Here is a 19,003-nt window from a genome sequence, read left to right on the forward strand (position 1 = left end):
GAGCTGTTTTAAAAATGATATACTAGGCCTATTCGAGGAGAAAAGCATCGATCAAACCTCTTGCCTGCTGAATGAATATAACATGGACTACAAGTTTGAATGGCGAGAGCGACATGTAGCCTAGCTCTGGTGGGATGTGATTACATAGGCTAAATTGATACCTTGCTGCACTGATGCATTGCAAATGTAAAAAAACAGGCAGAGAGAAATTAATGAATTGATTCACACAACGAACCCATAGACCTGTCAGTGTCAGTGGTAGTGTCCCAGGTAGATGGGTTTGATTTTTGCATCTGTTAACCAGTTTTGAATAAATAATTGACTGATTGTGACTCGATGATATTTCACAACTGGTGTGAACCTGCGTCATAAACAAGACGTGTTCTCTTATTTTTCTTCTTCCTAGTTATTTGGACAAAAATAATGGACTTGGTGAGAAAGGGCCTTTACTGAAAATGGGCCTTTTACAAGATTAAATCATGACCGGAGCATTTGATTCTTATTAAAGAGAGAGTCCAGACAGGCTACTTTGGAAAACATTCTGAATGGACATATAGGCCTATAGAGATAATCAGCGAACTCACACACGCACTCCCCAGTAAAAGGACCCGTCAATCAAAGCCACCAGAGTATGTCAGACACAAGCAAATATTTATCCTTTCCTTAAAACATATTAAAAAACCTAGGCCTACCTTTGGCTTTCTGAAAGTAGGGTATAAGATAATAGACAAGCAAAGTATAAAGGGGAAACATCTCTATGTAGATTTCATCTTCATACTATCACAATCATTAAAATAGAAGCAAACACAACATATTCATATCCTATATATTGTTGATTAGGCTACACACTTAATGAAAGATTCCACATCAAATTATACCATGCCAGGTTGGACAGGATTGGTGCATTGTCCATTTGACACATTGGTGCATTATAGGCTTCAGAGCCAGAACATCCTTGTCGACTGCTGTTGCATAATTAATGAATAGTCAGACATATCCACCCTTTTTTTAAAAGACAGATTTATTTAATAGCAAGCAATGAAAATGTGTGTTGTATAAAAGAAAGTCCACATATCAAACCATTTTTAAAATTTTTATTTTTATTTTTTACTATGGTAAAAATGGCAATAAGGTGCCATAGCACTTCTACACCCACATGCATCTAGCGGATTCGCTGCTCGAGCATCGAACGACAGTTAGAAAAAAGAGATGTAGACAGACTAAATTAACAAAACAATTGCTTATAATCCTGAGTAAACACTCACGCTATTAGTTCACGTTTATCTTCCTGAAAAGTAAGTAAATACAAATAAATAAATGAATGTAGGCCTATTTAAACGTTTTTTATTTTCTTGGCGGTCTTCATCCATAACTGTCAGTTTTTCAATTACCATCACAGCCCTAACTGAATGTGTCAACAGTTGAGTACATAGGTGAGCTTTAGATTTGTTTGTTTTTTGGTCTGGAGAACTTGAGTTTTAGACTAGCCTAGCTATAGTGAATAGTCTGATTGTACTGTGGCGCATGGACAGCAGTAGCCCTGTCTCTGACTTCCAGCACTCTTAGGATGTTTGCCACTTCCCTTCTCTCCCCTGCCTGTTTCAAGTGACTTGCCGGAGCTGTGATGTAAGCAGACAACTCTGTGAATGACCTCAGTGGCCAGGATTCCAGAGCAACAGGCACCAGTGTTCGAACGTCACTGCGTTCCAATGCTGAAATAACTCTATAAAAATGCCGACTGGCTGATCCCAGTGTGACCATAAGCAAAGTAAACTACATTTTGAGTAAAGTCATTATAAAATAAAAAATATATAATAGCCTAGGTGACATTCTCGCTTAAGTTGGTTGACGGCTGAAGAACTGTGATTCTGGGGAATAATTGGACTTTTATGCTATTTAGCCATTTTTGTTAAATGAGTAGCTACCCCATGTTTAGCCCAGCGTTTCCCAAACTCGGTGCACGTTTTGGTTTTTGACTGAACACTACACAGCTGAATCAAATTATCAAAATGTAATGATTTGGGCAAAAACCAAAACGTTCACCCCTTGGGGTCCCAAGGACTGAGTTTGGCCACAGTGGAATGGGCAGAATGGCAAGGTATGGTAGAACGATTATGCCTTTTAGTTCTTGCATGTGGACTGAGCTGCCAAATGTAGTTCTATTTAGGCGGAAAGACTGGTTGTCATGGCTGCCTCTCATAGGGCACTCAGGGTCACCGTAGCAGCTGTCTACAATTTCTTCAATTAGGCTAGTAAACACTCAGAACAAGAACAATTACAATTTCCAGTTATGGGAACACATGTTGTTAAAGTAGCATAGATTTCAGATTCTAGGCCTATGCGTTTAGTTTGTGTAACTCCATCCAATTGCCGTCACTGAATCTCAAACAGCACCATATGGATTAGGATTAGTTAGTAAGGATTTGTGGTGCCCTGCCTAAATCCTTTGGAAAAAGTGCATTAACCAGAGAAAGGGTATTGCGCATAAGCCTATTAAAGGTTGACTGAAGACCGAGGAAAGGGTTTATCTGTTAGTAACTGACATTGACAGGAATATTCATCCATTCTCATATTCAATTCATCCAAGCCTCATTTGAGGAAGAACATATAGGCTTTGAACTGAATTATTACAATAACATCTAGCTGTAGTTTAGGCTTAATACAGATTTCTTTTAGAATCCCTCTCTTCTAACAATGCATTGTTTTATTATTTACCTACCCAACTTATTGGTTTAAACAATAGTTTAAATCAAGGGAATGAAACTGAACTCGTAAATCAAACACATTTCTGCCAGCTTGTTGTCTGTAGTTTGTCCTCAGTAATTCACATGTTGTCCATAGAGGAGCTATTTGCCCATATGGCCTTCTGTTTTTAGACAGAGTTGTATTCCTATTCATAGAAGACCAGTGGTCGATGAACTCCCTGAGTATGAATGCAGAAAAGGGCAGGTATCTACAGATCCTCCACCCTTTCCTTCGACACAGACTAGTTGGCTGTAAGACAACATTCTGGGATTACAGGCGTTACCTGAAAACACAGGAAGTCCCCATCCTGTTTTTGATCTAATTCCAGGTCTTTGAAGGGTAAGCTTAAATGTTTTTGTCTTAGTTCTGATATCAAATGAACATAGCCTACAGTAAGTTGGCCTATACCTGGGCAGCATTGCACATTTCCGAGATAAATCCACCATTTGCTTCTGAACCACCTTGTCTTTGTCCTCCATCGGTGTCAATGCAAGTGAAAACTCAAAGGTTCCGGTTTGTCACACACCACACAGAGTGCTGTCTGCGTCAATGATAGATGTCATGTGGCTATGCGGGTGTAGGTCATTAGGGTTTGACTGAGGTAAAAATGTTCTGAAAGATCCCTCTATGTAAAGCTGCAACGTGAGCAGTGTTTAGGGTGAAGTGTACAAGAGAAGCGTTAGTATCCCAGGATCTACCTAATCAAACTACTGCATGGAAGCCTCAATCCTTTGCCCTGATTCATCTCACAGTTCCAAAGGTGTTTGAAACAGACAGGAGAGATGAAATGGCTCTCGACCCGTTCATTCAATACAGCCTGTCATATAAATTAATCATCCAGTCAGTTATTACATTTTGTCTTTAACAATGACTGAATAACTGTCTACCCACTTACACTCTCCATTCTGTGCATTCAATGCATTTAAATTAAAAAGAATAGGATTGTTCTCCTGGTATCCTAGAACCTAAGCTGTCATATTGCTGCAATATGGATATACAATTGACATATATGATATTGGTATCACCTGCTGGTCAAAAGTAGTGCATTATAAAATGTATAGGGTGCCATACTGCCACTTGGGACCTAAGGTTGAATCGGGGTAGCATTTGACATGTTAGTCAATTAGCAGATGCTCGTATCCAGAGCGACTTAGTTAGTGAACTCATCTGAAGACGGCTAGGTGGGACAACCACATATCTCAGTCATACTAAAGTCAATTTTTCCTCAATCAAGTAGTTATCAGCAAAGTCACTGCTAGTAGGGCCACCACACAATATGTCACAAAATACATTTCTATCTAGGTCTACATTACCGGTCAAAAGTTTTAACACCTACTCATTCAAGGGTTTTTCTTTGATTCTACAATCAATCAATCAAATTTATTCATAAAGCCCTTTTTACATCAGCCGATGTCACAAAGTGCTGTACAGAAACCCAACCTAAAACCCCAAACAGCAAGCAATGCAGATGTAGAAGCACGGTGGCTAGGAAAAACTCCCTAGAAATACAGGAACTTAGGAAGAAACCTTAGAGAGGAACCAGGCTCTGAGGGGTGGCCAGTCCTCTTCTGGCTGTGCCGGGTGGAGATTATAACAGAGCATGGCCAAGATGTTCAAACGTTCATAGATGACCAGCAGGGTCAGATAATAATAATCACAGTGGTTGTAGAGGGTGCAACAGGTCAGCACCACAGGAGAAAATGTCAGTTGGATTTTCAAAGCCCATTATTAGTGAAGACATCAAAACCATGAAATAACACACATGGAATCATGTAGTAACCAAAAAAAGTGTTAAACAAATCAAAATATAAATGCTCCCATATTTCATTGAATTGAATCAAGATTGAATCCCCGAGCTGACATGGTAGAAATCTGTCGTTCTGCCCCTGAACAAGGCAGTTAACCCACCGTTCCTAGACCGTCATTGAAAATAAGAACGTGTTCTTAACTGACTTGCTTCTTAAATAAAGGTTTAAAAAAATGCTGATTACCAATTTGTTATGAAAACTTGAAATCGGCCCTAATTAATCGGCCATTCTGATTAATCGGTTGACCTCTAATCCTACTACTGATGAAAGAAACTCATAGCTAAGAATACATCCACATCTTCCTTTTCCACTACTTTGCATGTTTTGTTGAAAAAATTACAAGCCCAGGCACTGCTAAATATTATGACATGATATAATCCGCCTGGAAACATTTCCTCTTTTTGTGTTATTTACGCTGACTGTTTCATTCTAAGCATAAAATTACTGATAATGTTTTTTCAATTGCACATCACCCCTCGGTGCTCTGCAAGGCGAAGGAGGCTTGCCAAGACCGAGTGAGGCAGAAATAAATGGCTGTTGAAAAGCCTGCTTAAGGGTCAGGAGTGCAGGGAAGGGTGGCTCAATTCAGTTTGTTCAGTAGCAGCAGGCAACTTGGCAACTGAAGCGCTTAAGGATATTTGGCAGTGTATTAGAGCACCATCTGATCGTATGGTAGGAGCCTGTTAAACTGGGCCTGGTGATAACCTCTACGGCTGTCTGCAGCTTTTCTGATCAAATCAAATTGATTTATATAGCCCATCTTACATCAGCTGATATCTCAAAGTGCTATACAGAAACCCAGCCTAAAACCCCAAACAGCGAGCAATGCAGGTGTAGAAGCAATAGATTCATATTGAATTGGGCCTGTGGGAGTCTGCCTGGTCTCTTTCAGCTTATTCACACATGACACACCATACAGGGATGTATAAGCCTAGTGTCTACATGGAGGATTGGATCTGTCATCTTGTGACCTAATCTGTTTAGGGCCAGAGGATCCCTATCATCAAAAAATGTTTTCAGTACCCTGTCCTTGTCAAGTCTCCATCCCATTTGAAATACAAATTTGTCTGAACCTCTTATTTCTTTGTCCCCTCCTCCTGCCGCTCATTCCAAATTGATGAATATAAAATTGTATTTGATAACATAATACAGTTCTAACATTTATTGGTAGACCGCTAATAGGCTAGATATGAACCTCAAACCATGGTTGTGCTTCATTGTGAGGATAGAAACCCAGGAGAGAGGAGGAGAGAGGAGACATGGTTCATTGGTCATCTTCAACAAAGGAGAGAAATGCTCCCTGAACTGGAAGATCAGTCCTCTCTCCATTGCCAAGCCAAGGTCAGTGCTGCAAAAGTTGTGCTATCTAGAAACAAGAGGCAAACACAGCTGAATAGCACCATAATAGGTTTGAAATGTGTTTTTTTTGTGCGTGCAGAAGAGTGATGGGGAGATTAGTGGCTCGATTCAATCCGTATCGCAGAAGTTCAGCACTACTGCTTGATTATAAATGTAAAGGCAATGATCCAGCATTCCCGGGAAACGCTGCATATGTCAGCTCAATCTGAAATGACCTTTAGATTTCAATCGCGCTATAGCACTGAACTTCCGCGACATGGATTGAATCGAGTCCTAAGCCTACGTCTAGCATTATATGACCAACCACCCTACAGTTGCTCAGCAGAGCGGAGGAGGAAATGGAAAGTTCCCTGTTTTCATCCGTCCCACCCCAGCTTGCTGCATGTGGCAGCCATGCTGTCATGAGGGGGTTGGGATGGGGGACAGAGGCAGGATATCCCCTCCGAAACAAAACAAGAAACTAACCTGTGCTGTTCAAAAATAAATGTTTGTCTATTTCAGGCTTTTGTCCCCCTGGTGAGTGGAAAAACACATGGGTTAGGAACTAAGGCTGCTCATGTGTTAAGAGGATGACTTCAGCTAGTTTTGTGTACCAATTGAGTTGGTTTTCTCAGACCACTTTTTTTTTTGATTTGTTGTCCCTTCTGTGTAGGCTAGCTGTTGAATTCCAGTGGTGGGATAATCATTATACGCAACTATTTAGGGTTATTATAACAGCATCAAGCCATTTTTCCTCTCATGAAGGGAAATAATTGAACGACTCTTGGCTGGTTGTGGTGTCAAATACCATAACCCTGGAACATTGAACACTGCCAGACAAAGTTCCCTAGTCGTTATAGTTCTGCCCGCCAGCTCCAGACAGAGGCTGTCTCCCAAATGGCAACCTATTTCCTTATATAGTGCATTAAATAGGGAATAGGGTGCCATTTGGAACACAGACGCCGTAGTATTTTGAGGGGAACTTTTCAAGACCTTGTCCCCGTAAACTTAGGGTCCTATGAAATCAGTTTTCTTTTTTTTTCCCCTAGCTTTCCGATTTATCATTCTGTCAGGTAGGTATAGGCTACTTTGTAGTTAACATTTAATTGGGAAGGGTTTTGGGAATGCCTTAACAACTACCATAAGACAGTTGTCATACATTTGCATCATCGCTAACGCCTACACAAAGTGGTGGACAAACGGGGGCTTTCCTGTGCTGTTGCCTCTTCAGAAAGTTGAAAGAAAATACAAATCACTCACTGATGCATTTTGTCATGTCTTTTGGTAATCTAAAGCAAATTAATACATTTTCTAATAAATTCAATACATTTAGTTGATTTCCTACTAAGTTCAGTACATCTTTGAAATCTGTTTTAATGTCTGGATTCTGTGATTCCACATATTTTATAGGGCCCTGTAAACCCCCCCTCCTTCCTCACTTCATGGTCTGATTTATTGCCCTCTTAATGGCAAAGTGCTATTTTTAGATCAGGGGGATGTTCATGCTCTCTTATGTCCTGAGTCCAGTCCTGATTTCCGCCAGGACAGGGACAAATAAAGACGACAAAGTGGCCATTGGAAAAAGCCATTCCGGAGGCCCAATGTCATTTTTCCTGTGCTCGGGATCGGAGACACTATGTTCCCATACGTCACAGTGGCAGCAGCCAGAGCCTCCGGAAGACGAGTTATGGGACTGGAATAGTAAGTCAGTCTGTAACCGTTATCAGGCAACAACTGTCAACAGAACAGGTTGCTGTCTCTCACTAGAGATTCTCACGCTAACCCTCACGCTGTCTCTCTCTCTCTCTCTCACTTCCATTCTATTAACTTCCTGCCACTGCTCTTATACCCATTTTTAGAGGGGTTATTTTTATGCCTGCCATTGTCATTGCCCTGTGGTGTTGAGCATTGGAGGTGAATGATTTCTCTCACTCATATTCTAGGTGTTGGTAGTAAGTAATGAGGTTCGAATGTGTGCTGTCCAAACCAAAGGCCATCTGAACACTTGCCATTACAGATATCTTGCTCGATTGGTTATGTCTGGGGTGAGCTCTACTAACGTGAAAAGATGATGTGATGCTTCTTTGTGCTTACATTTTCACATCCTTTGCCAGCTTATGCAAATTGAGTGACTCTCCATGGAAACGAGTTCAACGTGAATAGAAGTGCTTGTAGCCTATGTGTAAGGGAAAGGGGGCTACCTAGTCAGTTGTACACCTTAATGCGTTCCACTGAAATGTGTTTTCCGCACTTAACCCAACCTCTCTGAATTGTGTGTGTGGGGGGGGGGGCTCCGTAATCGAAATCCACATCTTCGGCGCTCGGATAACGGTGGGATAACGGCCTTGCTCAGGGGCAGAAGGACAGATATTTACCTTGTCAGCTCGGGGATTCGATCCAGCAACCTTTCTGTTACTGGCCCAATGCTCTAGGCTATTAGAAAGTGATTAGCTATTAAGGTAGGTGTTTGATGATCTTTAGGCCTATATATACACTGAGTGCACAAAGCATTATGCTCTTTCCATAACAGACTGACTAGGTGACCTCAAATCAAACTATTTATCACATGCGCCAAATACATCAAGTGTAGACCTTACCATGGAATGCTTACTGTACTTACAAGCCCTTAACCAACAGTGCAGTTCAAGAAGAGTTTAAGAAAATGTTTACCAAATAAACTAAAGTACAAAAATAAGTAACACAATAACAAAACAATAAAGAGGCTATGTACTGGGGGTAACGAGTCAGTGTACGGGGTTACAGGTTAGTTGAGGTAACAGTGGGGCAAAAAAGTATTTAGTCAGCCACCAATTGTGCAAGTTCTCCCACTTAAAAAGATGAGAGGCCTGTAATTTTCATCATAGGTACACTTCAACTATGACAGACAAAATGAGAAAAAAAATCCAGAAAATCACATTGTAGGATTTTTTATGAATTTATTTGCAAATTATGGTGGAAAATAAGTATTTGGTCAATAACTTTTGTAAACTTTTGTTATCTCAATACTTTGTTATATACCCTTTGTTGGCAATGAAAGAGGTCAAACGTTTTCTGTAAGTCTTCACAAGGTTTTCACACACTGTTGCTGGTATTTTGGCCCATTCCTCCATGCAGATCTCCTCTAGAGCAGTGATGTTTTGGGGCTGTTGCTGGGCAACACGGACTTTCAACTCCCTCCAAAGATTTTCTATGGGGTTGAGATCTGGAGACTGGCTAGGCCACTCCAGGACCTTGAAATGCTTCTTACGAAGCCACTCCTTCGTTGCCCAGGCGGTGTGTTTGGGATCGTTGTCATGCTGAAAGACCCAGCCACGTTTCATCTTCAATGCCCTTGCTGATGGAAGGAGGTTTTCACTCAAAATCTCACGATACATGGCCCCATTCATTCTTTCCTTTACACGGATCAGTCATCCTGGTCCCTTTGCAGAAAAACAGCCCCAAAGCATGATGTTTCCACCCCCATGCTTCACAGTAGGTATGGTGTTCTTTGGATGCAACTCAGCATTCTTTGTCCTCCAAACACGACGTTATATATATTTTTTTATAAAGTTATATTTTGGTTTCATCTGACCATATGACATTCTCCCAATCTTCTTCTGGATCATCCAAATGCTCTCTAGCAAACTTCAGACGGGCCTGGACATGTACTGGCTTAAGCAGGGGGACACGTCTGGCACTGCAGGATTTGAGTCCCTGGCGGCGTAGTGTGTTACTGATGGTAGGCTTTATCACTTTGGTCCCAGCTCTCTGCAGGTCTTCCACTAGGTCCCCCCGTGTGGTTCTGGGATTTTTGCCCACCGTTCTTGTGATCATTTTGACCCCACGGGGTGAGATCTTGCGTGGAGCCCCAGGCTGAGGGAGATTATCAGTGATCTTGTATGTCGTCCATTTCCTAATAATTGCTCCCACAGTTGATTTCTTCAAACCAAGCTGCTTACCTATTGCAGATTCAGTCTTCCCAGCCTGGTGCAGGTCTACAATTTTGTTTCTGGTGTCCTTTGACAGCTCTTTGGTCTTGGCCATAGTGGAGTTTGTAGTGTGACTGTTTGAGGTTGTGGACAGGTGTCTTTTATACTGATAACAAGTTCAAACAGGTGGCATTAATACAGGTAACGAGTGGAGGACAGAGGAGCCTCATAAAGAAGAAGTTACAGGTCTGTGAGAGCCAGAAATCTTGCTTGTTTGTAGATGACCAAATCCTTATTTTCCACAATAATTTGCAAATAAATTCATAAAAAATCCCACAATGTGATTTTCTGGATTTATTTTCTTCTCCATTTTGTCTGTCGTAGTTGAACATTGATGAGAATAACAGGCCTCTCATCTTTTTAAGTGGGAGAACTTGCACAATTGGTGGCTGACTAAATACTGTTTTTGCCCCACTGTATAGGTGGGGGTGAAGTGACTATGCATAGATAATAAACAAACTGCAAGTAGCAGCATTGTGCAGGGGCGGGGTCAATGTAATAGTCCGGTGGCCATTTGATTAATTGTTCAGCAGTCTTATGGCTTGGGGGTAGAAGCTGTTAAGGAGCCTTTTGGACCTAGACATGGTGCTCCGGTACTGCTTCCCATGCGGGAGCAGAGAAAACAATCTATGATTTGGGTGACTGGAGTCTGACACTTTTATGTACTTTCCTCTCACACCGCCTATTATATAGGTCCTGGATGGCAGGAAGCTTGGCCCTTAAAGCATTTCTCCTGCTGGGAACAATAAACGGCCACTCTAAAATGTGCAGTTTTGTCACACAACACAATGTCACAGATGTCTCAAGTTTTGAGGGAGCTTGCAATTGGCAGAGCTGTTGCCAGAGAATTGAATGTTAATTTCTCTACCATAAGCTGCCTCCAATGTCATTTTAGAGAATTTGGTAGTACGTCCAACCGGCCTCACAACCTCAGACCATGTGTATGGCGTTGTGTGGGCGAGCGGTTTGCTAATGTCAACAGAGAACCTCACCGCCACAATGGGGTAATGGTATGGCAGGCATAAGCTATGGACAACGAACACAATTTATCGATGCCAATTTATATATATACCAGAGGACCGTGACGAGATCCTGAGGCCCTTTGTGAGGCACATTTTTTAATTTTTTAAGGTATCTGTGACCAATCTGCATTCCCAGTCATGTGAAAATCCATAGATTAGGGACTGATTTCTTCATATGAACTGTAATTCAGTAAAATCTTTTAAATTGTTGCATGTAGCATTTATATTTGTGTTCAGTATATATATTTACTTAGGAACATCGCTGCTTTGGTAGCAAAGGCCACGAATAAAATATCCCAAAAATACCAAACTGTTCTCCAGCTCATTCCACCTATATACTGTATATTTGCAGTCCTGTTGTTCAAAGCTGTTTCTACAGGATAGTCTCAGACCATCACTGTCAGGGAAGGAGGGGCTGTAACACCCACAGGAGTCTCTGACAGAGAGGCTGCTGGGTCCTCCCCCCTCAAGTACACAGGAAGCAGTGATGAGGAAATTGTCCATCTCTTACCACTGACTCTTTAAATTCTCACATTCACACTTTGAACACATCCCTAGTGGGACTCCCCTGCTCTGCATCTTAGGCTTTTGGTTTCTCAGCACAGCAGTCAGCACTGACCTAGATGTGATGAATAATGGTGACTGTTGCTCAGCTTTGCCACCTGTTTACCGCCTTATTGCACAACACAAGCATGTGGGTCACATGGACTCCGTGCCCCGACCCTATTCACTATATGGTGCACTCCTTTTGACAAGGGCACATAAGGCTCTGGTCAAAAGTAGTGCACAAAGGAAATAGTGAGCCATTTGAGACAGCCATGCTTTTCTTTCTTTTAAAGCAGTCTTGCTGTGGTGGTTTTCAAGTTGCGCTGGATCCTGCCATCCCTGCCCCTGATAGTGATGCGCACTCTAATAAGCCCTGATGACCAAGGCAAAATGAGGTGCTATGGCCTGTAGCCAGCATAGCCCCCAGTGGGACAACTCTCCCATTTCCTCTCTGATCACAGAGGACTGGGGCCCAGCTAGGGCACCGCATTTAAGAGGACCCATGCATATTTATGACACTGTGCAATTCCGTTAGAGCAGCCTCCATGTTTTCTGAGGAAAAAAAATACAATTATTTTATTTTTTATTGTTTGACATAAATGACTGTAAAAACACCAGCAAATACATTTTGGAAATCTCTTCCAAAGTATTCCCACACATAATAGAGATGTACAGTATGTGATCATATACAAATGTAAGCAAGGTTTGGAATTATTATGTTTTAGTCAAATCTGATATCTGTTTGGGCTTCTTGCGGTCAATTTGCAGTCTAAAAATATTTTGTAATTCCGTTCCATCCTCCTGACCATCCGCTCAACAAGAAATCTGCCAATTTTTCTTTCATTTAATTTTCAGGACCACTTCACTGTGGAGTTGCAGGTGCTACACTTTTCACTCTCAACTTGATGAGCATGTGGGTGTATGTGGTTCTTCAGCAGCCATTGACAGACTGTCCTCATCATGCATACTGTTATGTCCCCGGCGTTAATGGCACCCCCTCTGTGTGACGTGACAATCCATTCATTTTGTCTAAATTACTTACCAAGTCCGCTCTTCATTTTTTTTATTACTTAAATGTCAAAAGGCATGATCATTTTTTTGTTCTAACTCTCAAGTGGTGCGTTGGTTATTTGCGCCAGACAACTGAAAACCCCTCTGGAGGTTTTCTTTACACTTACATTTGAAATGTGTGAGGTACTCCAGTGAATAGCAGAAGAAAAACATTTAAATTACACAATTATTTTTTTGTAGCACAGAGATTGCAGAAATAGGTTGCTTATGTATGCTCTCTAGACTGTTGCATAATGTATATTTTAATGGCACATCCAATGATTTGAGAAATCTCGCCAAGCCCTTGAGTGTTTGACGTCTATGAACAGTTCATATGAGTATCATGGGGCCGTAATGACGATAAACAAACAGTCCTTTCTATTTTTTTAACGAGCACAAAGACCGGGCTAAAAAAATAAATAATCGTAACTGTTTATACGGAAAACCACAACCTGAGGCCTACAGTATAGTAGCATCTGATTGGACAGGCCTTAAGGAAGCTTACTTATACGTCTGACACCCCACTTCCTCCCAGGAAGGCCACTATCAGCCAGTGAGCAAGATACTGAACTCGCAGACCTTCGACTTATTACTCAACTATAGTTTGAGTGGAACCTGTGGTCTACCTTTTTATTAAAGAGATTTTCTACTCAAGGGTTTGGCGCATTACTACTACTCAAAGAAATGGTCGCTGTTGTAAGTTAAAAGATCTCACAGCTGTCAACCAACCATCAGGTTGAGCAGCCATTCGCTGGCTTTAATCTGTGTTTTTGCTCACGCAAGATTTGATCTACTGACTCATTGTTTGGATTTGATAATGAGTCTACTGAGAGAGTCTCCAGACCACAGCAGACATTTAAGTCAGAGACCTACTCAGTCTCAATTTGGCATGGCTGGTTCTTACCACTGGCACCATTACAGAAAACCCTGCCCGAAGCAGCTTTCCCAGTCCACTCCAGAGAAGCCACTGGACGGTTACGACTGGAGGATTTCTGCCAGGTTGGACAGTAGAGCTCACAGTGCACTGGAACCTATCCACTTCAGGGTGTTGAGTCTCCCCGGAAGGATGACTACCTCCAGCAGTACTACTGGACCTGCGGAGCAGCGCAGTGGACAGGCTGTGGACAGGCTGGAGAGGCTGCGGTCACTGCGCTCCCTGATTCCCTACCACAGGTCTGTATCAGAGCCAGGGGCTGGCAGCAGTACAGACAAGACTGCAGTCAGGAAGGGGCTCTCAGAAGGGGAGGATCAAAATGGCCCCTTTGTCCACGGCCTGTTCTCCTCTGTATCGCGGAGGATTAGTAGGATTCTCAACATCAAGGATGAGCCTGACCCTGAGAACCAAGTGCCTGGTAGGAGAGCGCTCCATCTCTCTCTCTGTGCGTGTGTGCAAGAGCGTAAGAGACCTTCCTTCTGAAGGCGCATCTCATTTGAGTTTACTCTACAGTTTATTTTGAGTGGTGTGTTTTATTTATTAAGTCCAATACATTACATGAGTAACATGTAACAAAATGATTAGATGACCTAAAGTGTTTTAAAAGGGTTTGCAATTATTTTGAAATTGAAATAGCCTAACTGCTGCACCAAGTAAGGCTGCACAATTAATCAAATTCACATTGAAATCACAATGTTGACATTGTCAGTATCCATATTGCAAGCGATCCATATCGCACACAATATTTTTGAAACGCCACCCGCTGCGTGTAACGTCCATTTTTATACTTTACTTATAGTTTTCTTCTCTTGCAGCTGCTTCCCACACACTCCAACTCCCGCCCCGTCACTCAAGTGGCGCAGTTCCTCCTCCCCTCTGTTATATCCTCTTTACAGTGCAGTCGGAAAGTATTCAGACTCCTTCCCTTATTCCACATTTTATTACGTTACAGCCTTATTCTAAAATGGAGTAAATATACATTTTTAAAAATCATCAATCAACACAATACCCCGTAATAACAAAGGGAAACAGGTTTTTAGAAATGTTGGCAAATTTATAATTCTTTTATTATAGTTCTTGGCTGATTTCTTTTGATTTTCCCATGATGTCAAGCAAAGAGGAGACATTTGTGGAGTGGTTGAAGAATGAGTTTTAATGACTCCAACCTAAGTGTATGTAAACTTCCGACTTCAACTGTACATAGGTATTCAGACCCTTTGCTTTGAGACTCAAAATTGAGCTCAGCTGCATCCTGTTTCCATTGATCATCCTTAATGTTTCTACAACTTGATTGGATGCAACCTGTGGCAAAATCAATTGATTGGACATGATTTTGAAAGGAACACACCTTTCTATATAAGGTCCCACAGTTGTCAGAGCAAAAACCAAGCCATGAGGTCGAAGGAATTGTCCGTAGAGCTCTGAGACAGGATTGTGTTGAGGCACAGATCTGGGGAAGGGTACCAACAAATCTCTGCAGCATTGAAGGTCCCCAAGAACACAGTGGCCTCCATCATTCTTAAATGGAAGAAGTTGGAACCACCAAGACTCTTCCTAGAGCTGGCACCCGGCCAAACTGAGCAATCAGGGGAGAAGGGCCTTGGTCATGGAGGTGACCAAGAACCCGATGGTCACTCTGACAGAGCTCCAGAGTTCCTCTGTGGAGATGGGATAACCTTCCAGAAGAACAGCCATCTCTGCAGCACTCCACCAATCAGGCCTTTATGGTAGAGTGGCCTGGCGGAGGCCAATCCTCAGTAAAAGGCACATGACCGCCCGCTTGGAGTTTGCCAAAAGGCACCTAAAGGACACTTGGAACATGATAAACAATATGTATTCGGTCTGATGAAACCTAGATTTAACTGATTGGTCTGAATGCCAAGCGTCACGTCTGGAGGAAATATGGCACCATCTCTACAGTGAAGCATGGTGGTGGCAGCATCATGCTGTGGGGATGTTTTTCAGTGGCAGAGACAGGGGGACTAGTCAGGATTGAGGGAAAGATGAGCAGAGCAAAATATAGAGATCCTTGATGAAAACATGCTCTAGAGCGCTCAGGACTTCAGACTGGGGTGTTGGTTCATATTTCAACAGGACAACGACCCTAAGCACACAGCCAAGACAATGCAGGAGTTACTTCGGGACAAGTCTCTGAATGTCCTTTAGAGGCCCAGCCAGAGCCTGGACTTGATCCCGATCGAACATCTCTAGAGAGCCCTGAAAATAGCTGTGCTGTGACGCTCCCCATCCAACCTGACAGAGCTTGAGAGCATATGCAGAGAAAAATGGGAGAAACTCCCCAAATACAGGTCTGCCAAGCTTGTAGCATCACACCCAAGAATACTTGAGGCTGTAATCGCTAGCAAAAGGTGCTTCAACAAAGTACTGAGTAAAGGGTTTGAATACTTATGTAAATGTGATATTGTGTGTAGATTGAGTTTTCAAAAAATAAATCAATTTTATATTAAGTCTGTAACATAGCAATGTGGAAAAAGTCAAGGGATCTGAATACTTTCCGAATGCACTGTATATACTTCTTTCACATAGGATTCGCGGTATTTTGCCTGTAAAAAGATCTATTGGGCAATATTTGGTTGTCCCCCTTACAAACAGGCCCATGTTTACCACTGCATACGCCTTTTATACCTCACTGGCGCATGCCGGCATGCCCGGGGACGAGTAGAGTGCAGATGTAGGTGGGCTTCTATTTTTAATAAACCTATGGAGAATATACACAATCAAAAATAAATCCTTTATTCATTTGTTTAGGCAGGTCCTAAGAAACACAAGACTAATAAAAATGTATTTTCAATAGAATAGCATATTTTGAATTTAATTATCTTACCGGTCTGTGCAGCAATGGCTTCCAAATAAAATCAATAGTTTATTATTTTGTTAATTAAACAGACACAGTCAACAGACCATAGGCTATATTTTATATTAAGACTATAATAGAATATAACAGAATAAAATGCTAATAATATTATTGTGCCACGGGATCGTGTATTTCTATTTGTTATGGATCCCCATTAGATGCTACCAAGGCAGCAGTTACTATTCCTGTGGTCCAGGAAAATTATGGCAATCATACAATTTTAAAACATTAAAATACATTCGCTACAGATTTCACAACACATTAAGTGTGTGCCCCCAGACCCCTACTCTACTACCACACAAAATCTGTGTGCATAGTGCATACTGTATGTTATCGTGTGTATGCATGTGGAACCGCGGTCATATAAAAAAGTATTTTTAAACACAACCCAAGTCCATGCTTTTCTGATCCTCCAATTGACCGATAGGAAATGATAGCAATCCTATTTTCAAAAGGATGTGAGTCTCTTGTTCGTGTTTCACAATCTCCCGCGGGCTTTTGGAGTTGCCTATGCGTGATCGAGCAGACAAATTGGCCAACTCTTGATTTTAGGCTACATTATTGCACGCTAAATGTTTCTGATCAGTGATAGATGAGGAAACAAAAATACGAGCAATACCACCTCCACTTATTTGCAGAGCCAGAAACCAATTCAGCCTACAGATCGAGATTCAGTGAAACAAAATCACATTGATTATCAGTGAAGACTTTGGTCGGGAGTAGGTTTAGGCTACTAAGCGACCGTGAATGAAAAGCAAAATAATCCACTTTTAACCATTTGTGCTTTGCTGAAAAAAAATTGTTCATTGTGGTATGGGTCAGATTGACCCACACAGACTGTCAAAGAATCAAGTAAAAACAAACACAACCTTATTGTCTTGTCTGACCTTGTCTGAACATTTGATTTAAAAAACTTTATATTTAAGAACTATTTGTTAAACATATTTCCTTTTTCACAAATGAGCATTTTCTGTTTCCCCAAGTAGGCATTTGTTTTGTATTTCCCAGTAATGGTAACAATTCGGTGTGATTTGACCCTATCGGTCAAAATGTTCCCTTCAGCCTTTCTCTCCACACGTTGAACACAATGTACGTGTGGCCTTTCTGCAGTTGTATTTATTGAATTCTACACAAGTGGTTCAGCTTTTACTGTCTTGGCGAAGGGGGCAGAGAAAATCGTGTCGGCCCTGGAACAATTTTGATTACATTGGAAGCTGACAGTCGACCTTGACTTCTTTGTGGTGACGGTGACCATTCTATATTACCATCAGTATGTTCACATTTTGAAGTTAGGTTCATGACCCTAAATGAAGAAAAGTCATTTAATTTTATGGAGAAAAGGAGAGGTTAACTGGTCAAACTGTTACAGTCAACAGATTGTTCCAAACAAGAATAATGCAGCTTTTCTCTTTGCTTCTTAAAATAAATCATTCTATTTCTATGATTCAAACAGTTCTCCCAGATGTTTTGATCTACAGTACAAGTCAAATCGCAATCACAATATTTTGCCCATATCTTGCAGTCTTAGTACCAAGTTATAGTTCCCTATTTAGGTTTCTGTTGCTATTATTTACTGCAATACAAGTGTGGACTATTGTGCATTTTCATATCTTGCTTTTTTTTCCTGTGGGGAGGAGTCTGCTTCAAATTGCTTGTAAGGGATCTGCCTTTGGGCTGCCTTTCCGATAGAGGAGCAGATATTCACCATTTAATTGACTTGAATCCTGTAATGCTTATCCAAAGAGCAGGGTGTATGAACATTCTTTAATTTATGCTAATTGATTTTTCAACTAAAGTATCACATTGAAGTGTAATATTCGGAGTCTCCAAAAATAATACTTTTTTTCTCCCCCATTCCTGGCAACCAACATGAAAAGGAAAAAGATATCTTGCTTGAAAATTGTTAGGTCATTTCTGATCTGTACCATGGTATTTGATTTCCCATCAATATATGAGAACGGAGCAGTCTGTTATACCCATGGTGATTTGTCATGCTGAAATTAATGGACATGGTCCCTGATCATTTTCACCTCACAGCACATCTGCAGTGTGTATTCTTAGGTCACGCATGCATTTATGCCAACTGTAATTCAAGAGTAGAAATAACAATGCTCATACAACTGTGGCTTGACAGATTAGAATAATCTATTTATTTTTCCTGAAATTAGCAGTCAGGGAACATTAGGGCCAGATAGCCTTGTTCCCTCCATTTTATAGGTTTGGTTACATGGGAGAGGGTAAGTTAGAACTTGATCACCGATGTGATGGGTTTTTGTGTAATTAGTCACACTTCACTGTGTTCTAATAAGAAAAATGTTATATTTTTAAGGGACTGAAGGTGTAGGCCACTAAGCCTAGTCTGAAAGTGGACAATTTCATCTGTCACACAATGGCTTCCCTGTGTATATAAAACTTATTTACACTTAACAAAAATACAAACACAAATTGTAAAGTGTTGGTCTCATGTTTCACGAGCTGAAATAAAATATCTCTGAATTTTTCCATACACAAAAAGCTTAGTTCTCTCAAATTTTGTGCGCAAATTTGTTTACATCCCTATTACTGAGCATTTGTCCTTTGCCAAAATAAACCATCCACCTGACAGGTGTGGCATATCAAGAAGCTGATTAAAAGGTGCGATCATTACACAGGTGCATCTTGTGCTGGGGACAATAAAAGGCCACTCTAAAATGTGCAGTTTTGTCACAACACAATGC

At 41.3% G+C, this 19,003-nt stretch overlaps 1 protein-coding gene across 8 annotated transcripts in view; it reads left to right on the forward strand.

Moving 5' to 3' along the window:
- Positions 1-19,003, forward strand: part of LOC112226961 (ras GTPase-activating protein nGAP) — a 94,056-nt gene that overhangs the window by 11,455 nt on the left and 63,598 nt on the right. For 3 of the 8 annotated variants that reach the window (XM_024391669.2, XM_024391671.2, XM_024391670.2), the window contains exon 1: positions 13,049-13,829. The exons of 3 other annotated variants lie outside the window; for them this stretch is intronic. In XM_024391669.2, the coding sequence (XP_024247437.1) occupies positions 13,295-13,829 (535 nt within the window). In that variant the 5' untranslated portion in view covers positions 13,049-13,294. Of the gene's footprint in view, positions 1-7,372; positions 7,593-13,046; positions 13,830-19,003 lie in introns of those variants that run through there. 2 more of the 8 variants (XM_024391675.2, XM_024391672.2) reach the window with 2 other exon arrangements.

Source organism: Oncorhynchus tshawytscha, linkage group LG28 (assembly GCF_018296145.1).
Source record: "Oncorhynchus tshawytscha isolate Ot180627B linkage group LG28, Otsh_v2.0, whole genome shotgun sequence".
NCBI lineage: Eukaryota > Metazoa > Chordata > Actinopteri > Salmoniformes > Salmonidae > Oncorhynchus > Oncorhynchus tshawytscha.